Source organism: Narcine bancroftii, chromosome 8, assembly GCF_036971445.1.
Source record: "Narcine bancroftii isolate sNarBan1 chromosome 8, sNarBan1.hap1, whole genome shotgun sequence".
In the NCBI taxonomy this organism is placed as follows: Eukaryota; Metazoa; Chordata; class Chondrichthyes; order Torpediniformes; family Narcinidae; genus Narcine; species Narcine bancroftii.
The window spans coordinates 12,679,251-12,696,041 of record NC_091476.1 but is presented as its reverse complement, the minus strand read 5'-3'; the positions used below and the strand labels follow the sequence as shown (position 1 = coordinate 12,696,041).

Here is a 16,791-nt window from a genome sequence, read left to right as displayed (position 1 = left end):
AAATTGCCCTTCAACAGCTTCTAATGCAGCAGCAATGGTTAAAGCATCAGTGAGTTCCAACTCACTCCCTCTTTCCAGTAGACGTCTTCTAAGTTTATCTGATCTGCAGTGCTGTATGACTTGATCCAATAATTGGTTGTCCAAATCAGCTGGCATGTAATTGCATCCAACAGCTAGCTGGCGTAGTCTCGTCACGTACTGAGCAATTGTCTGGCCATCTTCTTGTCTCGTTCTCCGAAACAAATGGCGTTGAAATGTAGCATTCGGTGTCACTACATAGTGTGCATTTAATGCATCTACCGCTTTCTGGTACTCATCCTTTCTTCCAGTATTCAAAAGTGTCTTAAACGTTTCCCGAACTGAGGGTCCTGCAGTGAAAAGAAGTAACGCCCTTCTCTGCGCTTTTTGTTCAACTGTACCGGTATATAGAAATAGGCCACGACTGTCAGCGTAGGATTCAAATTCTTCCAGCCATGCCTTCCACTTCACACTTACAGTGCTTGCATCACCCGTTGGGTCAAAATGAACAATTCCACTATGTGTTAGAAAGTCACTGTCTGCACCAGCCATGAGGAAATATTCCAGCCCCAAAAGTACTGAGTCACAGAGAAAATTCTTATCACCTTGAAGTTGTCTGTAATCCTCTGTAATCTTGTTTAGTCTTTAATTTTCTTCAAGCTTATCCCATCCTCGTCGCCAATGTCACATTTGTGGTCCGAAATGTGAAGTTAATAAAACATTAAACACAAGTTTATCAGGTAAACTTCTGAGTGTCTTTATTCTCCCGTTTCCTTTGTTCTCCTGCTTGTGTTCTTATCTCTCTCTCATACCACGTGACTTCCGGTACATCTCATACATATTCATTATCATGACATCCCTCCTTTAATCAGAAATAAACTTTACCTTCACTTACCAATATCCCTCGGAAACATACAAACATCATAACTAATGGTAATACTATAACTCAACTACATAAAATTTACTTCCTACAGCACTCATACATGCACTTTATGATATAAGATTAAAATACTGTCCCAAAGTTCTTATTAAAATTATGGCACAAAGTCTTCGTATCGTTTGGGCACTTTCCGGTTTCGTTTCGGCCTACCTGCGATATTGTCGTCGCTTCTCGTCATTATCATGACAGTGTGTGCAAAGGACAGAGGAAATACAGAGAATGTATGCAAAAAGGGCCATGTTACAATAATCATGAATGATTTCAATATGCAGATTGATTTGAAAAAACCTAGCTGATGCTGGATCTCAAGAAAAAGAATTTATTGAATCCCTTTGGAATTTGTATCGTGAAATAAGTTAATATGGGAACTGAAGGCAGTAATCATAATTTGACAGAATTTATCCTGCAGTTTGAGAGGGAGAAACTGAAATTAGATGTGTCAGTATACCAGTGGAATAAAGGGAACCACAGAGGTATGAGGGGAAAACTGGCCAAAGTTGATTGGAAAGGCACATCAGCAGGGACGACAGCAAAGCATCAATGGCTGGAGTTTCTGCGATAAATAAGCACAGTGCAAGGCAGCTGTATTCCAAAAAATAAATATTTCAATGGTAAAATAACACAACTGTGGCTGACAAGAGAAGTCGAAGCCAAATTGAAAGCAAAAGAGCATAAAAGGAAGTAAAATTGGATAGGCAGGTTTTAAACACAATCAGAAGGCAACTAAGAAAGAAGGATGAACTATGAAAGGAAGTAAGCAAATAATACCAAAAAGGATTCCAAAACCTTTTTGAAGAAATATTGAGAGTACAAAGGAGGTAACAGTAGAGAGAGAAAACGACAATGGAGAAAGTGAAATGGGAGACAAGGAGATTTTGCATCAGACTTCACTTAACAGTATACTTGACGTTCAGGAGTGTCAGGGAATAGAGGTAAGGGCAGCCATGATCAGCAGAGAGATGTTGCTTGGGAAGCTGAATACTCCAAGTCTCCTGGGCTAGTTGGAACATACCCACAAATTCTCAAATAAGTAGCTATAGAGAGTGTGGAATGATCTTCCAAGAATCAATCGTTTCTGGCATGGTTCCAGAGGACTGGAAAATTGCAACGATCTCTGCTATTTAAAAACGGAGACAAGGAGCAGAAATTAAATTTTAGACCTGTTAGGAAGTTGTCTCAAGGATGAGGTATGGAGAACATGGAGATGCATTACAAGGTAAAGGTTTCATTATTGTCACGTAATACTACATTTAACTTTGTCTACTGTAAGACAGACAGTCACCGTCTCTCACAGAAGATAAGCCAAAGTCAGCACGGATTCCTTCATGCCTGACAAATCTACTGCAAATATTTGAGGAAAACATAAGCAGGCTAAACAAAGGAGATGCAGTGAAGGCTGTATATTTGCATTTTCAAAAGGCCTTTGACAAAGTATCACACATGAAGCTACTTGACAACCAAGAACTTATGACTTATCAGCAGGAAACAGAGTGGAAATGAAGGACCCTCCACCGGTTGGCTGCCGGTTACCAGTGGTGTTCTGTAGGGGTTAGCATTGGGCCACTCTTTAAGTTGCATGATAATGATTTGGATTGCAGAATAAATGGCTTTGTGGCTAAGTTTGCAGATGGTGCAAAAGATAGGTGGAGGGGCAGGTGGTGAGGAGGAAACAGATAGGCTGCAGATCGACTGATTAGGAGAATGGGCAAAGAAGTGGGAAATGAAATGTCATGTTTCAAAGTGTCGGGTCGGGCACTTTGGTAGAAAGAATAAAACAACAGACTATTATTTGGAGGGGGAGAAAAATTTAAAATTCAGAGATGCAAGTGGAATTGAGAGTTCTCATGCAGGATACGCCAAAGATGAGCCTCCAGGTTGAGTCAGTGGTGAAAAATGCAAATGTAATGTTGGCATATCCAGAGGAATAGGATAGAAAAACATGGATGTGATGTTGAGGCTTTAAAAGGCACTGGTCTAGCCTCACTTGGAGCACAGGGCACCTTATTTAATAAAGGATGTGCTGGCATTGGAGAAGGGTCAGAGAAGATTAACAAAAATGATTGCTGGAATAGATTAGCCTATGTGGAACATTTCATGGCTCTTCGGAGTTCAGAACAAGGAGGACCTGAAATAAATATTGAAAAGCCTGGACTGAGTAGATGTAGCAAAATGGTTTCCCATGGAAGTGGAATCTTAGACAAGAGGGCATAACTTCAGGATTGAAGGGTAGCCATTTAAAACAGAGATGCCAAAGAGTAGTGAAACTATGGAATTTTCTACCATGAGCAGCTGTGTAGTACAAGTTGTTGGGTACATTTAAGCAGAAATTGATAGGTATCTGAATAGTCAGGATATCCAAGGTTATGGGGAGAAGGCAGGGGAGGGAGCTGAATGAGAGATTGCCTCAGCTCATGATCGAATGGCAAAGCAGACTCAATGGGCTGAATGGCTGACTTATAACAGATTTGACACCATGATTTATGGACACAAAGTGAAAATGGCCAATGAAGAGGTAAAAGAAAATACAGCAACATAATTGCACCCAAAAGATGAGCATTAAAGTTGAAAGTTAAACTTACACTGTCTTTCACCTTGATTGGATTGAAAGTTTTTCCATCGAAATCCTCAAAATCAGTATCCGAGGAGAAATGTGTTTCAGTCTCCCTGTTAAGAGATATAGTCAAGTTAATTTCCCAAATAAAATTCCAGCAATCGACATAGATCTACAATATAATAAATTAACAGCAAAAGAGATTAAGTACACTGGCACCAAGCTGAGCACTAACCCTGCAAGACATTATGTTGTTTTTGGTTCTTCAATTAACACTTGCAGATCTATCCTTCACTGTATTGCATAGTAAATATCTGTTCAAACTGTGAACTGGCATGACTGTCACAATGACAGTCCAAGCTGGGCAAGACACGGCTGTCAAACAAATAGAGAGCGACAATAGTTTCCTTCATACCCAAGAAACATGACTGAGAAAGATCACAGGGGCTGGGCAATCTGTCAACAGGAGCAGCTGGTATCAGTTCCCATCAATAATCAATAATTGTTGCCCCATCCAGAATGCAACCCCAAGCCCCCACTTCAATGCTGAGACTGCTCTTTGACAGTTTCCCCCAACACCAACTCTCACATGAAGTATCTCCACATCACCCTGTGTTTTCACTAATCTGGAATTGCCAGGTTTCCTGGCACATTAGAAGATAAAACTGTATTTCATGCCAGGTTTCCATAAGCACTAATGCCTATGAGCTTTATTCCTTCATTCCTGGGAATGCATTCTGTAAGCAAAGCAAAGTATTATTGTGTAATCATTCGAACAATCTACATTGAATTCAATGAGTTGCTTCATGGATGGAACTGAACTTTCCACTAAATATCTAGATAAAGCAGAAGAAATAAACACAGCAAAACACCAGAAGCCATAATACAATGAATAGAACCAATGAAACATCATTCCTCCATGTTAGAATCAGTATGAGGTTAGGTACATGTAATATAACATTAAGAAATTATCAAGTGATGAATAATGAAAATCTATATTCTTCATTGAAATCCTTCAGGAACCACACCCAAAACTGATAATTTCAGGCTCACATCAATGCAATCAGTTATTTTGACTTGCATATCTAATCCCATCACATGACAAACTCCAAGTGGGATATAAGGAGGGAAGAAAAAAATGTATTAACCACAGACAATGGTCCCATGAACTCTATGACAAAGAAACACACTACTTGCCCATAATTGAAATGAATACAGATTGAATACAACTCAATAATAATATTAAATACAACTTGCAAGTATTGATGAATCAAAAGAACAATGGTAGGCTTAGTGAGGGATTTTACATATGCATAAAACCCCTGGAATTCAGCCCCTGAGGGGATTGGTGGATTTCAGATTTATTGTCACAGTACACACATGACATCACACAACCCTGAGATTCTTTTTCCTGCAGGCGATGCAGAATTACCACTTATTAGTAGTATGAAAAGAAAAACTGCACACAATGTATACATGTAAACAAATAAAGAACTATAAACAGATAATGAATGTAAGCAAACTGAATGTGCAATAGAGATTTTTAAAAATGAACGAGGTGCACAAAAGTCCTTAAGTGAGTCCCAATTTGAGTTTATTGTTGAGTCTGATGGTAGAGGGGTAGCAGCTTTTCTTGAACCTGGCAGTGCAAGTCTTGTGACAGCTATACCTCTTTCCTGATGGTAGCAGTGAGAAGAGTGTGTTAAGTGGTGTGGAACCTTGATTGCTGCTGTTCTCTGATGGCAGCATTCCCTATTGACATTCTTGATTGTGGGGAGAGTTTTGCCTTTGATGTCCTGGGCTTTTGGAGGGCTTTACGCTCAGGGGTATTGGTGTCCGTGATGCAGCCAGTGAGCACACTTTCCACCACACATATAAGATTTTCGAGGGTTTCTGGTGTCTTACAAAACCTTCACAGACTCCTGAGGAAGTAGAGGCACTGACGTGCTTTCTTCCCGATGCTATTAATGTGTTGGATCCAGGAATGATCCTCTAAGATAGTGACTCCTTCACCCTCTCCACCTCTGATCCCCAAATAATCACTGCTTTGTACATTTCTGGTTTTCCCTTCCTGAAATCAACAATCAGCTCCTTGATTTTGGTGGCATTAGACCTTACTATAGTGGGGGGGGGAACCCACAAATGTAAGGCAGATATTCTCCGCCTTTACATCGCTTCATTTACATTCAAGAAAGCTCTAAGGGCGAATTCAGCAGGCGAACTCCAATCCGCCTGGGGGACCACTCAGAGGTGGAGCAAGGTCACTCCACATCCTCCGTGAAGGCAACGCCGCTCTAAGTGGCTGCGAAAGCATGGGCAGATGATGTCACAATTATGTCATCAGCCCATGACTCACATAAATCATACCATTACTCTGTTCATATTAGTGATGGCTACAAAATTTTGTTCTTTTGGATGGGAGGTAATGTTTGTACTCGAGATGGCAGAGGCTGACAGCATCGAATCCATGCTGCTGAAGATCCAACTGCGCTGGGTAGGTCACGTCTCCAGAATGGAGGACCATCGCCTTCCCAAGATCGTGTTCTATGGCGCTCTCTCCACTGGCCACCGAGACAGAGGTGCACCAAAGAAGAGGTACAAGGACTGCCTAAAGAAATCTCTTGGTGCCTGCCACATTGACCACCGCCAGTGGGCTGATATCGCCTCCAACCGTGCATCTTGGCGCCTCACAGTTCGGCGGGCAGCAACCTCCTTTGAAGAAGATTGCAGAGCCCACCTCACTGACAAAAGACAAAGGAGGAAAAACCCAACACCCAACCCCAATCGACCAATTTTCCCTTGCAACCGTGTTTGCCTGTCCCACATCGGACTTGTCAGCCACAAACAAGCCTGCAGCTGACGTGGACATTACCCCTCCATAAATCTTCGTCCACGAAGCCAAGCCAAAGAATGTCTGTATTAATTTTTCACTTGCTGGCACATATGAATGATACCACGGCAATGGGCAGCGCTACTGCACCACTCGCTCCACCTCCCTCAGTTCCGGAAGACGGCTCCCGATACTGTACCATGAAGGTAACGCTGGATCAGCCTTATATGCCTTCTCCATGTAAAGGTAAATTCACTTTTTTTGTTGAGCTGGCTTTAATGTGGGTTGCACAAAAAAAAGGCCTTTTGAATGCGAGATTGTTATTGGTGCACCATTCAGCCAAGTTTTCAATCTCCCTCCTGTATGCTGATTCTTCACCTTTCTTAATATAACCAATTACCGTGGTATCACTGCCAAATGTGTAGATGGTGTTATTGTTGTACCACGCCACACAGTCACAGGTGTGACGTGAGGAGTGCAGGGGACTAAGAATACAACCCTGTGGTACTCCCGTACTATGAGAGATTGAGGAGATGTTCTTGCCAATCACCACTGATTATGGTCTGGAGGTGAGAAAATTCATGATCCAATTATACAATGGGGTGTTAACTCCCAGGTCTTGGAATTTGCTGATCAGTTTTTAGGAGATAATGGATGGCAGACAAGTGAATTTTCTGGTTGCTTGCAATTGTGTAGATTGGCCAACTAACAGCAAGGTGTGCCAATTTTAAACTTCCACATTTTTTTACCTATTTACTTTCAGTGATTTCTTTTTTCCCGATTGCTTAAATTCCAGATAACGAGGGTTTTACTATATATAAATAGAAGTTTGGCCACATCACTATTAACCATGTTAGCCAAATCTAAGTCATTACCAGCAGACTGTTTTGTGAATAGTGGCAAAAATTTGTAGTGGAGCTACTTAAAAATCAATTTTTAAACAGCACAAACAACAATGGAATAATTTCCTGACCTTATTTCCAAAGCAATTTATTTTGACATTCAAATCACACATTGTTCAAGGACCTCGACAGAAAAGCAAAAACATGCTCTTGAAATAACCACAATTTTAAAAATATACAATAGAGATGAATTGGAGAAGAAGATCATTTTATGTATAAAGCTGAGTAGTTAGATACTCTGCTAAGTAAAATACAAAAAAAAACACAAGCTTTCAGATGAATGTTTTTAATACGATTTCTGTTGTCTGTCCTTAATTTTGTTTTTTAAGATTATATCCGCACTTAATAAAATTCATAAAATAAGAGCCATGTTACATTCAGAACAATTTAACCTAACACCCAGAAGCCTGGTATCCCAGAACAAATGACTCACTTCCCGACACCCAATGTCTTGCCACCATCTCCAAGATAAATAATCTTTTCCACTTGTTTGGATGAAACAAGTCAGCTTGACTGGGACCCCTCTCACACTGATGCACTGTGTTTAGAGGAAATACCACATGGAAATCAAATCCAGTTATTCACCTCTGCTTCTCCCTTAGCAGGTATCAAACTTCTGTCAACATGAAGTAGTTCTTCATGTTCGGCAATGTCATGTTCTGCCGTCTTGTCCTTCATGTTCGGCAGTGTCGTGTTCCACCGTCTTGTCCTTCATGTTCGGCAGTGTCGTGTTCCACCGTCTTGTCCTTCATGTTCGGCAGTGTCGTGTTCTGATGAGGGTTAAATACAGCAGTAGGAGAAAGAGCTGGTGGCCAAAGGCCCAGGTTGGGTGGGGGGGGGGGGGAGAAACATGTCAAGTTGCCCAAGGGCTGGGGGGAGGTGCTTGGTGAAGAGCTAGAATGGGTGTGCCTCTGAACTGGTTACAAAGGGGTTTGATATAAAGTAGATGTTTTATAACCATTACATGAAGATCCAAAAGTGAGCTTAAATGCATGAAATAAAAACACAGTGAAATGCTGGAGGAACTCAGCCTGTCTTTCAGTGTCCTTAGGAGACAAAGAAATATTGCTGACATTTCGGGCCTGAGCCCTTCTTTAAGGAATAAGCAGAATGAGCCAAAAGCAGGAAATCTCAGAATACAGACAATGCTGGTTGGGGGAGGAGTCCCGACCAACAACAGGTGTTCATTGGATATAAGGGGAGAAGTGAGAATTGATTATGCCTGTGTGAAGAGATGTGGAAAAGAGAGAGAGAGACACAGATCTGGAGGAAAGCGAAAAGAAGACAGGATGGGGTTTATCGAAAGCCATAGAAGTTGATGTCAATGCCATCCAGTTGGAGGGTGCCCAGTTAGACTTTGAAGGGTTCTTCCTCTCATTTGCAGGTGGTCTCACTCTTGCAGTGCCTGAGACCATGGACAGACGTGTCAGTAAGAGAATGGAATGGGGAGAGAAATGAAATGGGTGGCCACTGGGAGATTCACAGTATTGCAGCGGAAAAAGCAGAGGTGCTCAAAAAAGCAATCTGCCTGCCTGCGCCCAGTCCCTCCAATGTAGAGACCACAATGTGAGCACCGGATACAGTCGATAACACCTGCAGGTTCACAAGTGAAATGTGGCTTCACTTGAAAGGACATTTTGGGACCCAAATGGTAGTGAGGGAGAAACTATGGGTGCAAGCATGAAAACTCGGGCATCATTGGGCACGGGATTAATAGAATAAATAATACCAGTTTGAATGCACCGGCACTGACAAGATGAATAATATTGCTTCAATTTAATCATTTTAATATATTCTTGGAGCAGAGTTGATCTCATTCAGACCATTTTCTGCTATTCCTCAATTATCCTGAAAACATGAATGGTTCTACCTTGAGCTTCAAGATTTGTTATGTCAATATGTCCACAAAAGACAATGACTCGACATTAAGCAAACACATCTCTTGTCAGTGGTTTTCAAACTTCTTCTTTCCACTCACATACCATCTTAAGTCATCTCCATGCCATAGGTGCTCTGTGATTAGTAAGGGATTGCTTACGGTGGTATATGGGTGGAAGGAAAGGTTGAGAATCACTGCTCTAGACCCAATTGTCACTGAAATATTTTACTGGAGAAAAATTGCCACTGGCCCATTTCCTTTGGAGTTAGGAAACCGTGCACATAACGAGTCCATGATATCCGATTAAATCAGTGGTTTTCAAACTTTTTCTTTCCACTCACATACCACCTTTAAGTAATCCCTTACTAATCACAGAGCACCTCTGGCATAAGGATGAATTAACATGGTATGTGAATAGAAAGAAAAAAATTGAAAACCACTCTTACACAGATAATTCCAATAGTATTCAACTTGCAAATGAACAAGCAGCACTCATCCAACTTTTTGGAGATTTGTTACTGTGAAGGAAGAGGATAGCAAAGTTATGGAAATGTGAAAATCAGCTGAGGTAATCAGCCTGCTGCTTGAAGGCCACAACATTGCAAGGTTACAGTGGAAATGGATATCACATTAATACTGAGTCTTGAAAGAAATTTCACGTCCTTAAAATAAATTCCAGCTTCAAGATGGAAAGTTACTTTTCCCATAACCCTGTGAACTCTTCCATTCAAAATTCTGCAGCTCCCAAGGTTTTGCAATCCAAAGCATTATTTTTGGCTCCAACCATGATGAACAAATTCTTCACCATCTTTTGTGTAGCCTGACTCAGCTGATGACATCATCCCCAATTGTTCCCCTTCATTTGTCCAAGATAGAACTACCTTCTTCTATTTCCATTCATTTCACATCAGAAATTCTACGACAATGGCTTCTCCCATGCTCACATCTTAATAATACACCTTTCTCACCAGTCAAAACTACCTCATCCATTCCCTTTCTCGCGAGTTGCAAAAAAGGGAAATGGAGGGAAAAAACATAATAAATTGCCCAGAATATGAAGGCTTGGCTGGTATCTTAATGAAATTGTTGGGAATGTAGGGACAATACAAAGTGATGACTGTAAATAATTGCTTGATCAGCATGGATTTCCAAAAACTCCCTTTCCATGCTGTAAATGCTCCCTGTTCACCTCTTCAAGTTTAAAGGATTGCTCAGTTTCCGTGAGAAAGTACATCAACGTGATTTTAAAACAGTGGGGACAGGCTTTCCTGTTACAAAGATGAATCTTTAAAATCTCAAAACAGCATTGTTAGTGCAAAATCAATCTTGCATGCGGATTGATCTCATATGTTAATTCTGCCTCAAACAACCATTTAAGAGTTGTAGTTTCTGCTGCAGCCAAATCTACAAATGGGCATGTGCTAGTCTGATAAATTGGTGAATTAATTCAACAGATTGGGGAGATGGTGTAATTCAAACCTGGATTTCCTCACCCCCAGATCACAATCAGTGAGGATTGTGAAGAACATCTCCTTCACAATCTCCATCAGTACCAGAGTATCACAGCGCCACATTCTTGCCCCCTGCTCTACAGACATCATGACTGTGTGGTTTAGTCCAACAACCACCACCATCCACATATTCCCTGATAATACCGCGGTGGTGGGTTGAAGAAAAATGGGTGATGAGTCCACATACAGGAGGGAGATTGAAAAATTGGCTGAACGGTGCAACTCAATAGCTCCAAAACCAGAGACAATTGTGGACTTCAGAAAGGGAAAATCAGACGTATACAAGCCAGTGATTATTGAAGGATCATAGGTGAAGAAGATGAGCCAATTTAAGTTCTTGGGAGTCACTGTCTTAGAAGATCTTTCCTGGACCCAACACATTAAAGGAATCATGAAGAAAGCTTATCAGCGCCTGTACTTTCACAGGACTTTGCGGAAATTTGGTATGACATCAACAATTTGGCAAATTTCTATAGATGTGTAGTGGAAAGAATGCTGACCGGCTGTATCACAGCCTGCTATTGGGGCACCGATATCTCTGAGCAGATTGCCCTGCAAAAAGTAGTAGGCACGGTCTAGTACATCATAGGTAAATCATGCCCCACCATCGAGAAAATCTATGGAGAGCATTCGCCGTCGGAGAGCAGCAGCAATCGTCAAGAATTCGCACCACCCAGCACTGCTCTATTCTCACTGCTAACGTCAGAGGAGAAGAGGTGCCACAAGACTTGCACCACCAGGTTCAGGAACAGGTGCTACCCCTCCACCATCAAACTCCTCAACAACAAACTCAATCAGCGACTAAACTAAGGACATTTACTTTTTCTCTGTATTGCACAGTTCAGTTTGTTTACATTTCTTTGCATATATACATTGAGTACAGCTTTTGCACTACCATTAAGTCGCTGAAAATGTCCTCCCAGAATCACAGTGTGGCTTTCGCGCAAACAGAGGAACTACTGACATGGCCTTTGCCCTCAGACAGCTCCAAGTGCAGAGAACAAAACAAAGGACTTTACATCACCTTTGTTGACCTCACCAAAGCCTTTGACACCGTGAGCAGGAAAGGGCTCTGGCAAATACTAGAGCGCCTCGGATGCCCCCCCAAGTTCCTCAACATGGTTATCCAACTGCACGAAAACCAACAAGGTCGGGTCAGATACAGCAATGAGCTCTCCGAACCCTTCTCCATTGACAACGCCGTGAAGCAAGGCTGCGTCCTCGCACCAACCCTCTTTACTATCTTCTTCAGCATGATGCTGAAACAAGCCATTAAAGATCTCAACAATGAAGACGGTGTTTACATCCAGTACCACACAGATGGCAGTCTTTTCAATCTGAGGCGCCTTCAATCTCACATCAAGACACAAGAGCAACTTGTCCGTGAACTACTCTTTGCAGACGATGCCGCTTTAGTTGCCCATTCAGAGCCAGCTCTCCAGCGCATGATGTCCTATTTTGCGGAAACTGCCAAAATGTTTGGCCTGGAAGTCAGCCTGAAGAAAACTGAGGTCCTCCATCAGCCAGCTCCCCACTATGACCACAAGCCCCCCCACATCTCCATCGGGCACACAGAACTCAAAACGGTCAACCAGTTTACCTACCTCGGCTGCACCATTTCATCTGATGCAAGGATCGACAAAGAGATAAACAACAGACTCGCCAAGGCAAATAGCGCCTTTGGAAGACTACACAAAAGAGTCTGGAAAAACAACCACCTGAAGAAACACACAAAGATCAGCGTGTACAGAGCCGTTGTCACACCCACACTCCTGTTCGGCTCCGAATCATGGGTCCTCTACCGGCATCACCTACGGCTCCTAGAACGCTTCCATCAGCGCTGTCTCCACTCCATCCTCAACATTCATTAGAATGACTTCATCACCAACATCGAAGTACTCGAGCTGGCAGAGTCCGCAAGCATCGAATCCATGCTGCTGAAGACCCAACTGCGCTGGGTGGGTCACGTCTCCAGAATGGAGCACCATCGCCTTCCCAAGATCGTGTTCTATGGCGCTCTCTCCACTGGCCACCGAGACAGAGGTGCACCAAAGAAGAGGTACAAGGACTGCTTAAAGAAATCTCTTGGTGCCTGCCACATTGACCACCGCCAATGGGCTGATATCGCCTCCAACCATGCATCTTGGCGCCTCACAGTTCGGCGGGCAGCAACCTCCTTTGAAGACCACAGAGCCCACCTCACTGACAAAAGACAAAGGAGGAAAAACCCAACACCCAACCTCAACCAACCAATTTTCCCTTGCAACCGCTGCAACCATGCCTGCCTGTCCCGCATCGGACTTGTCAGTCACCAACGAGCCTGCAGCAGACGTGGACATACCCCTCCATAAATCTTTGTCCGCGAAGCCAAGCCAAAGAAGAAGTAATTCTGATTCACCCGCAAAAAGAATCTCAGGGTTGTTTGTAATGTTGTGCATGTATTCTTGACAATAAATTTGAACTTTGAACTTGGAGACAAACAAGTAACATGGAATTTTAAACCCTTTCTGTCTCTTCCATGATATTTTAGAAATACTGAACATAAAGAAAAAAATGTTACAGGATAGAGTACAGGACTGAACTCAGAAGACCTCCATGCAGCACAGATGACCTAATGATAGAAGCACTACAATGCTTCTCCCTAGAACCAAGCTGCCTGGCCAACCCAACCAGTAGGTCTGTGGAGTAGTTACAAGTCATCCAAGAAACTTTAAAAAGTATCCATTTCAGTTCAGAAAGTACAATCACTTCTATTTACTTATCTCTTTTGAACAACATTTGGAATTCATTGCAGGAGTGTCAATATTAGAAAACAGGAGACCAAAAGTATGACAAAATGATCTTAAATAAATATGGGGCAGATGGTAGAAAGATTAAAAATCTTGCCAGCTGAAAGCATGGTGATTGAATGTGGAGAAGTTAAAACGGAGAATGTCAGAGTGAGGATTCTGCAGAAAGTTATAGAGGACTGAGGGAAAAGCAGAGATCTCAATGCAGCCACAGAGTGTTAAGAACAATTTGCAAAAAAGTCGGTGCAATTTAGGATAAAGTTGCGTTTGGGATGGCATCAAGCTCCTGGAAATCAAAATGAGGAAGCCTAATCAGAAATGCGTTGGAATGAACAGTGAGAGAGGTAAATGCCTTCACCAGCATATAAAATCAGGCAGGAAGAGGATTATGGAACAGATGAAAAAAGGAAATGTTGGTTACAAAGCCAACATGTGGTCTGAATCTCAATTTAGCACCAAATATAATACCAATGGTGGAAATACTTAGCTGAGTCTCATCAAAGAGAAAGATTGCACCATTGCCTATTCAACAAATTTTGTGAAAGGAGCAATCAAAAATCTTTTATCTTCCCCTAACTTTAGAGTTGATGGAAACATGCAACCATCTGATTTTGGAATTTTCATATGGTAATAACTTAGTCAATGGTGGGCTTGACAGGTATGAAACCTGAAGAATCCAATTGTTAATTCAATAGGACAATAAGATGGAAAAGCAAATGACAACCTGCTAGAGGAACCCTATATTGTGCAGCATCTGAAGAAAGGAAGTGCTGAAATTTTGAATGAAGCTCTTTAAAGATCCAAATGTGTCAACAATTTGCTCACACTCCCTCAACGCCCGCAGATGCTGCTGGACCAGCACCTGGAAATAAGCAGTCTCATGTTTCCAACGTCATAGAAGGGATGGAATAGTACAAGATTTTAAAATTCTGCCGTATATTCAAGTATTTTCCTTATACCATGTGGAGCTCATTACTATAATTACCCTCAATAACATTCCTGGCTTGAGTAAAGCTAATCAATTAGGATCTGTGAATAACAAGGCCATGACATCCTCAATTGTCCAACCGTAACAAATTAAACTCACCGTTTGGGCTTTCGCGTGAATAGCCTCTTGGGTGGGCTGCAGGTCCACTGAACCTGAACCCAAAGCCCAAATCACCATTGCAGGAAAGGAGAGAAAAACATGAATTGTACAAAGTTGGGTAACATGCAAAATCAATCTTTCTCACTTCTGAAAATAATGCTGCGGCTGAATAACAAAGAACTTACTGAGGGAGATGAAATTCTGTGGGTATTTCAGGTTCAGCTATCATCTCCTAAACATCTTCTGTGATTAAAATAAATTATTTGTTCTCCCCCCTTCACAAGAGCAGGGCGTTCAGTTCCAACCCAGTCGCTTCTAGTCACAGAACGCAAAACCTGAAAAGAAGAAAAACAAATAAACTAAATCTTTTGAATTGTTCCTCATGAACTTCTTCACATTTATTTTTCATGGTTCATTTAACCTGACAGGCAAAAGAAGTATCAAGTGAAGCACTTCATCAGATAGATCTGAGGGTCCAAGTTCTGATTCCAATCAATGCTTGTGCAGCAATTCAGAAGCAATAATTCACCTCAGCAGCTTTTGACAAATAGTGCAAGGTACAAGAAATCTGCCACAGTTTTACTGCAATTTAAAGCAAGTGGAAACAGGGTAAATGAACCAGCAAGTCGCTAGTTTTCTAAACTCATAAGTTAACAATAAAAATCACAAGAATTTGCAATAACCACTTGCAAGTTCATGGACAGATGCCTGTTAATAAATGAGCATAATGCAGATCTTTGGCAACATTCAGAGTTATTGGGCACAATTCCTCACAGTATCAATGATACCAATTTTATTTTAAGCAAAAGTTAAAGACGAGCTGGAGAGTGAAATTGACAAATCCATGTAAAACACAAGTATATTAATTGACTAGCCACGAGCACAAATAAACTGTTTTGATATGGGAATGCAATTAATAATAAATAACCAGATTTTTAAAGCTACAACTATATTCAAAGTTGTTGGAGGAGGGACTGCGAAGTAAGAAGAAAATTGGCAGTGACTTGAGAATTAGAAAATTACAGGAGAGAAGAAGGAAGCCGTATGTTCGCAGAAGCAAAAAAAAAACAAGGGAGTGAAGCTGCGTGGGCAAATGGACTGTTGAAAGAATAAGCAAGCAGAGATGTCAGGAAACAAATCTACGCAGTCAGAATAAATATCACAATATCAAATAATTGAGCTTTAGCTTTATGAACCTCTTGGACCAACTACGACATTCAAATATCCACCAGGACTTCAAGCCTTAGGTTCCTTTATGCAGTTCATTCTCTACAAGCTCTTTCACCCAGATAATTTGCCATAGCAATGTCAAGAGTGAGACAGTTAGGAGAACATCCAAATGCAGTAAGGTATCATGAGAAGCAAAGAGCACAATGCCAACTTTAAAGTGAATGGGGTTTCGTTTGCTGTTGGGTGATGAATAGCCTAAATTATTGGTATCAGTGATGGCTCTTGGGCAGGCCTATTCAAACAAAATACCCACAGTACAAAGGACAATTCAGCAACAGTATGCATGCTCAAGGAAGGAAAACCTGAGTCTTAGTGACACAACACTACTATTTTGAACGCAAACCATCATTTAATTGAATCAGCAACCGAAAGTGCAAAGGTTTGAGACAAGCGAAGCAGCGTCTTTTTAAATTACTTACCTGTTGAAAAAGGAAATTGTTAGAATCAAAGACATGCAAACAAAAACAACACTCAAGCATGAAAAACTGAAATACCATTCTCTATGGAAACCTACAAGGAAAATTTGGTAGATCTATTAAGATAAATATGCTAAGATTATCAGTTTATTTGAAAACAAAATCAATTTAGGAAATGAAAACACTTGTTGATATGTATAATTCTTTCAATAAGCCAGGAACTCTGCAGTCAGAAAAATTGGTCCTCTCCTCTTGCTCGTATGCTTGACCCCAAATATTAGCTTTGATTTTAGGTGGCATTGTTGGTGCAGCAGTTAGCACAATGCCTTTACAGCACCAGCGATCAGGACCGGGGTTCGAATCCTGTGCCTGTAAGAAGTTTTGTACTTCTCCCTGAGTCTGTGTGAGTTTTCCCTGGGGGCTCTAGTTTCCTCCCAGTGTTCGAAATGTACTGGGGTTGTAGGTCAGCAAGGCCTTGTAGGCCAAAATGGCCTGTTACCGGGCTCTATGTCAAAAATTTAAACTTTAAATCACTCATGGTTTTTCAGCATTCCATACTTTTATTTTGCTGCTGGAGGAATCAAGTGTTACATGTGGATGATGGAAGAACACGAAGCCTCCCTGCCTGAAACTAATTC

The 16,791-nt window shown here is 41.5% G+C and overlaps 1 protein-coding gene across 5 annotated transcripts in view; it reads right to left on the bottom strand.

Annotated features, from left to right (window-relative positions):
* Positions 1–16,791, bottom strand: part of stag2b (STAG2 cohesin complex component b) — a 133,326-nt gene that overhangs the window by 71,090 nt on the left and 45,445 nt on the right. For all 5 annotated transcript variants that reach the window (XM_069892924.1, XM_069892925.1, XM_069892921.1 and 2 more), the window contains exons 2-3: positions 14,693–14,842; positions 3,538–3,622 (exon numbers count right to left, since the gene is read on the bottom strand). In XM_069892924.1, the coding sequence (XP_069749025.1) occupies positions 3,538–3,622; positions 14,693–14,736 (129 nt within the window). In that variant the 5' untranslated portion in view covers positions 14,737–14,842. The remainder of the gene's footprint in view (positions 1–3,537; positions 3,623–14,692; positions 14,843–16,791) is intronic.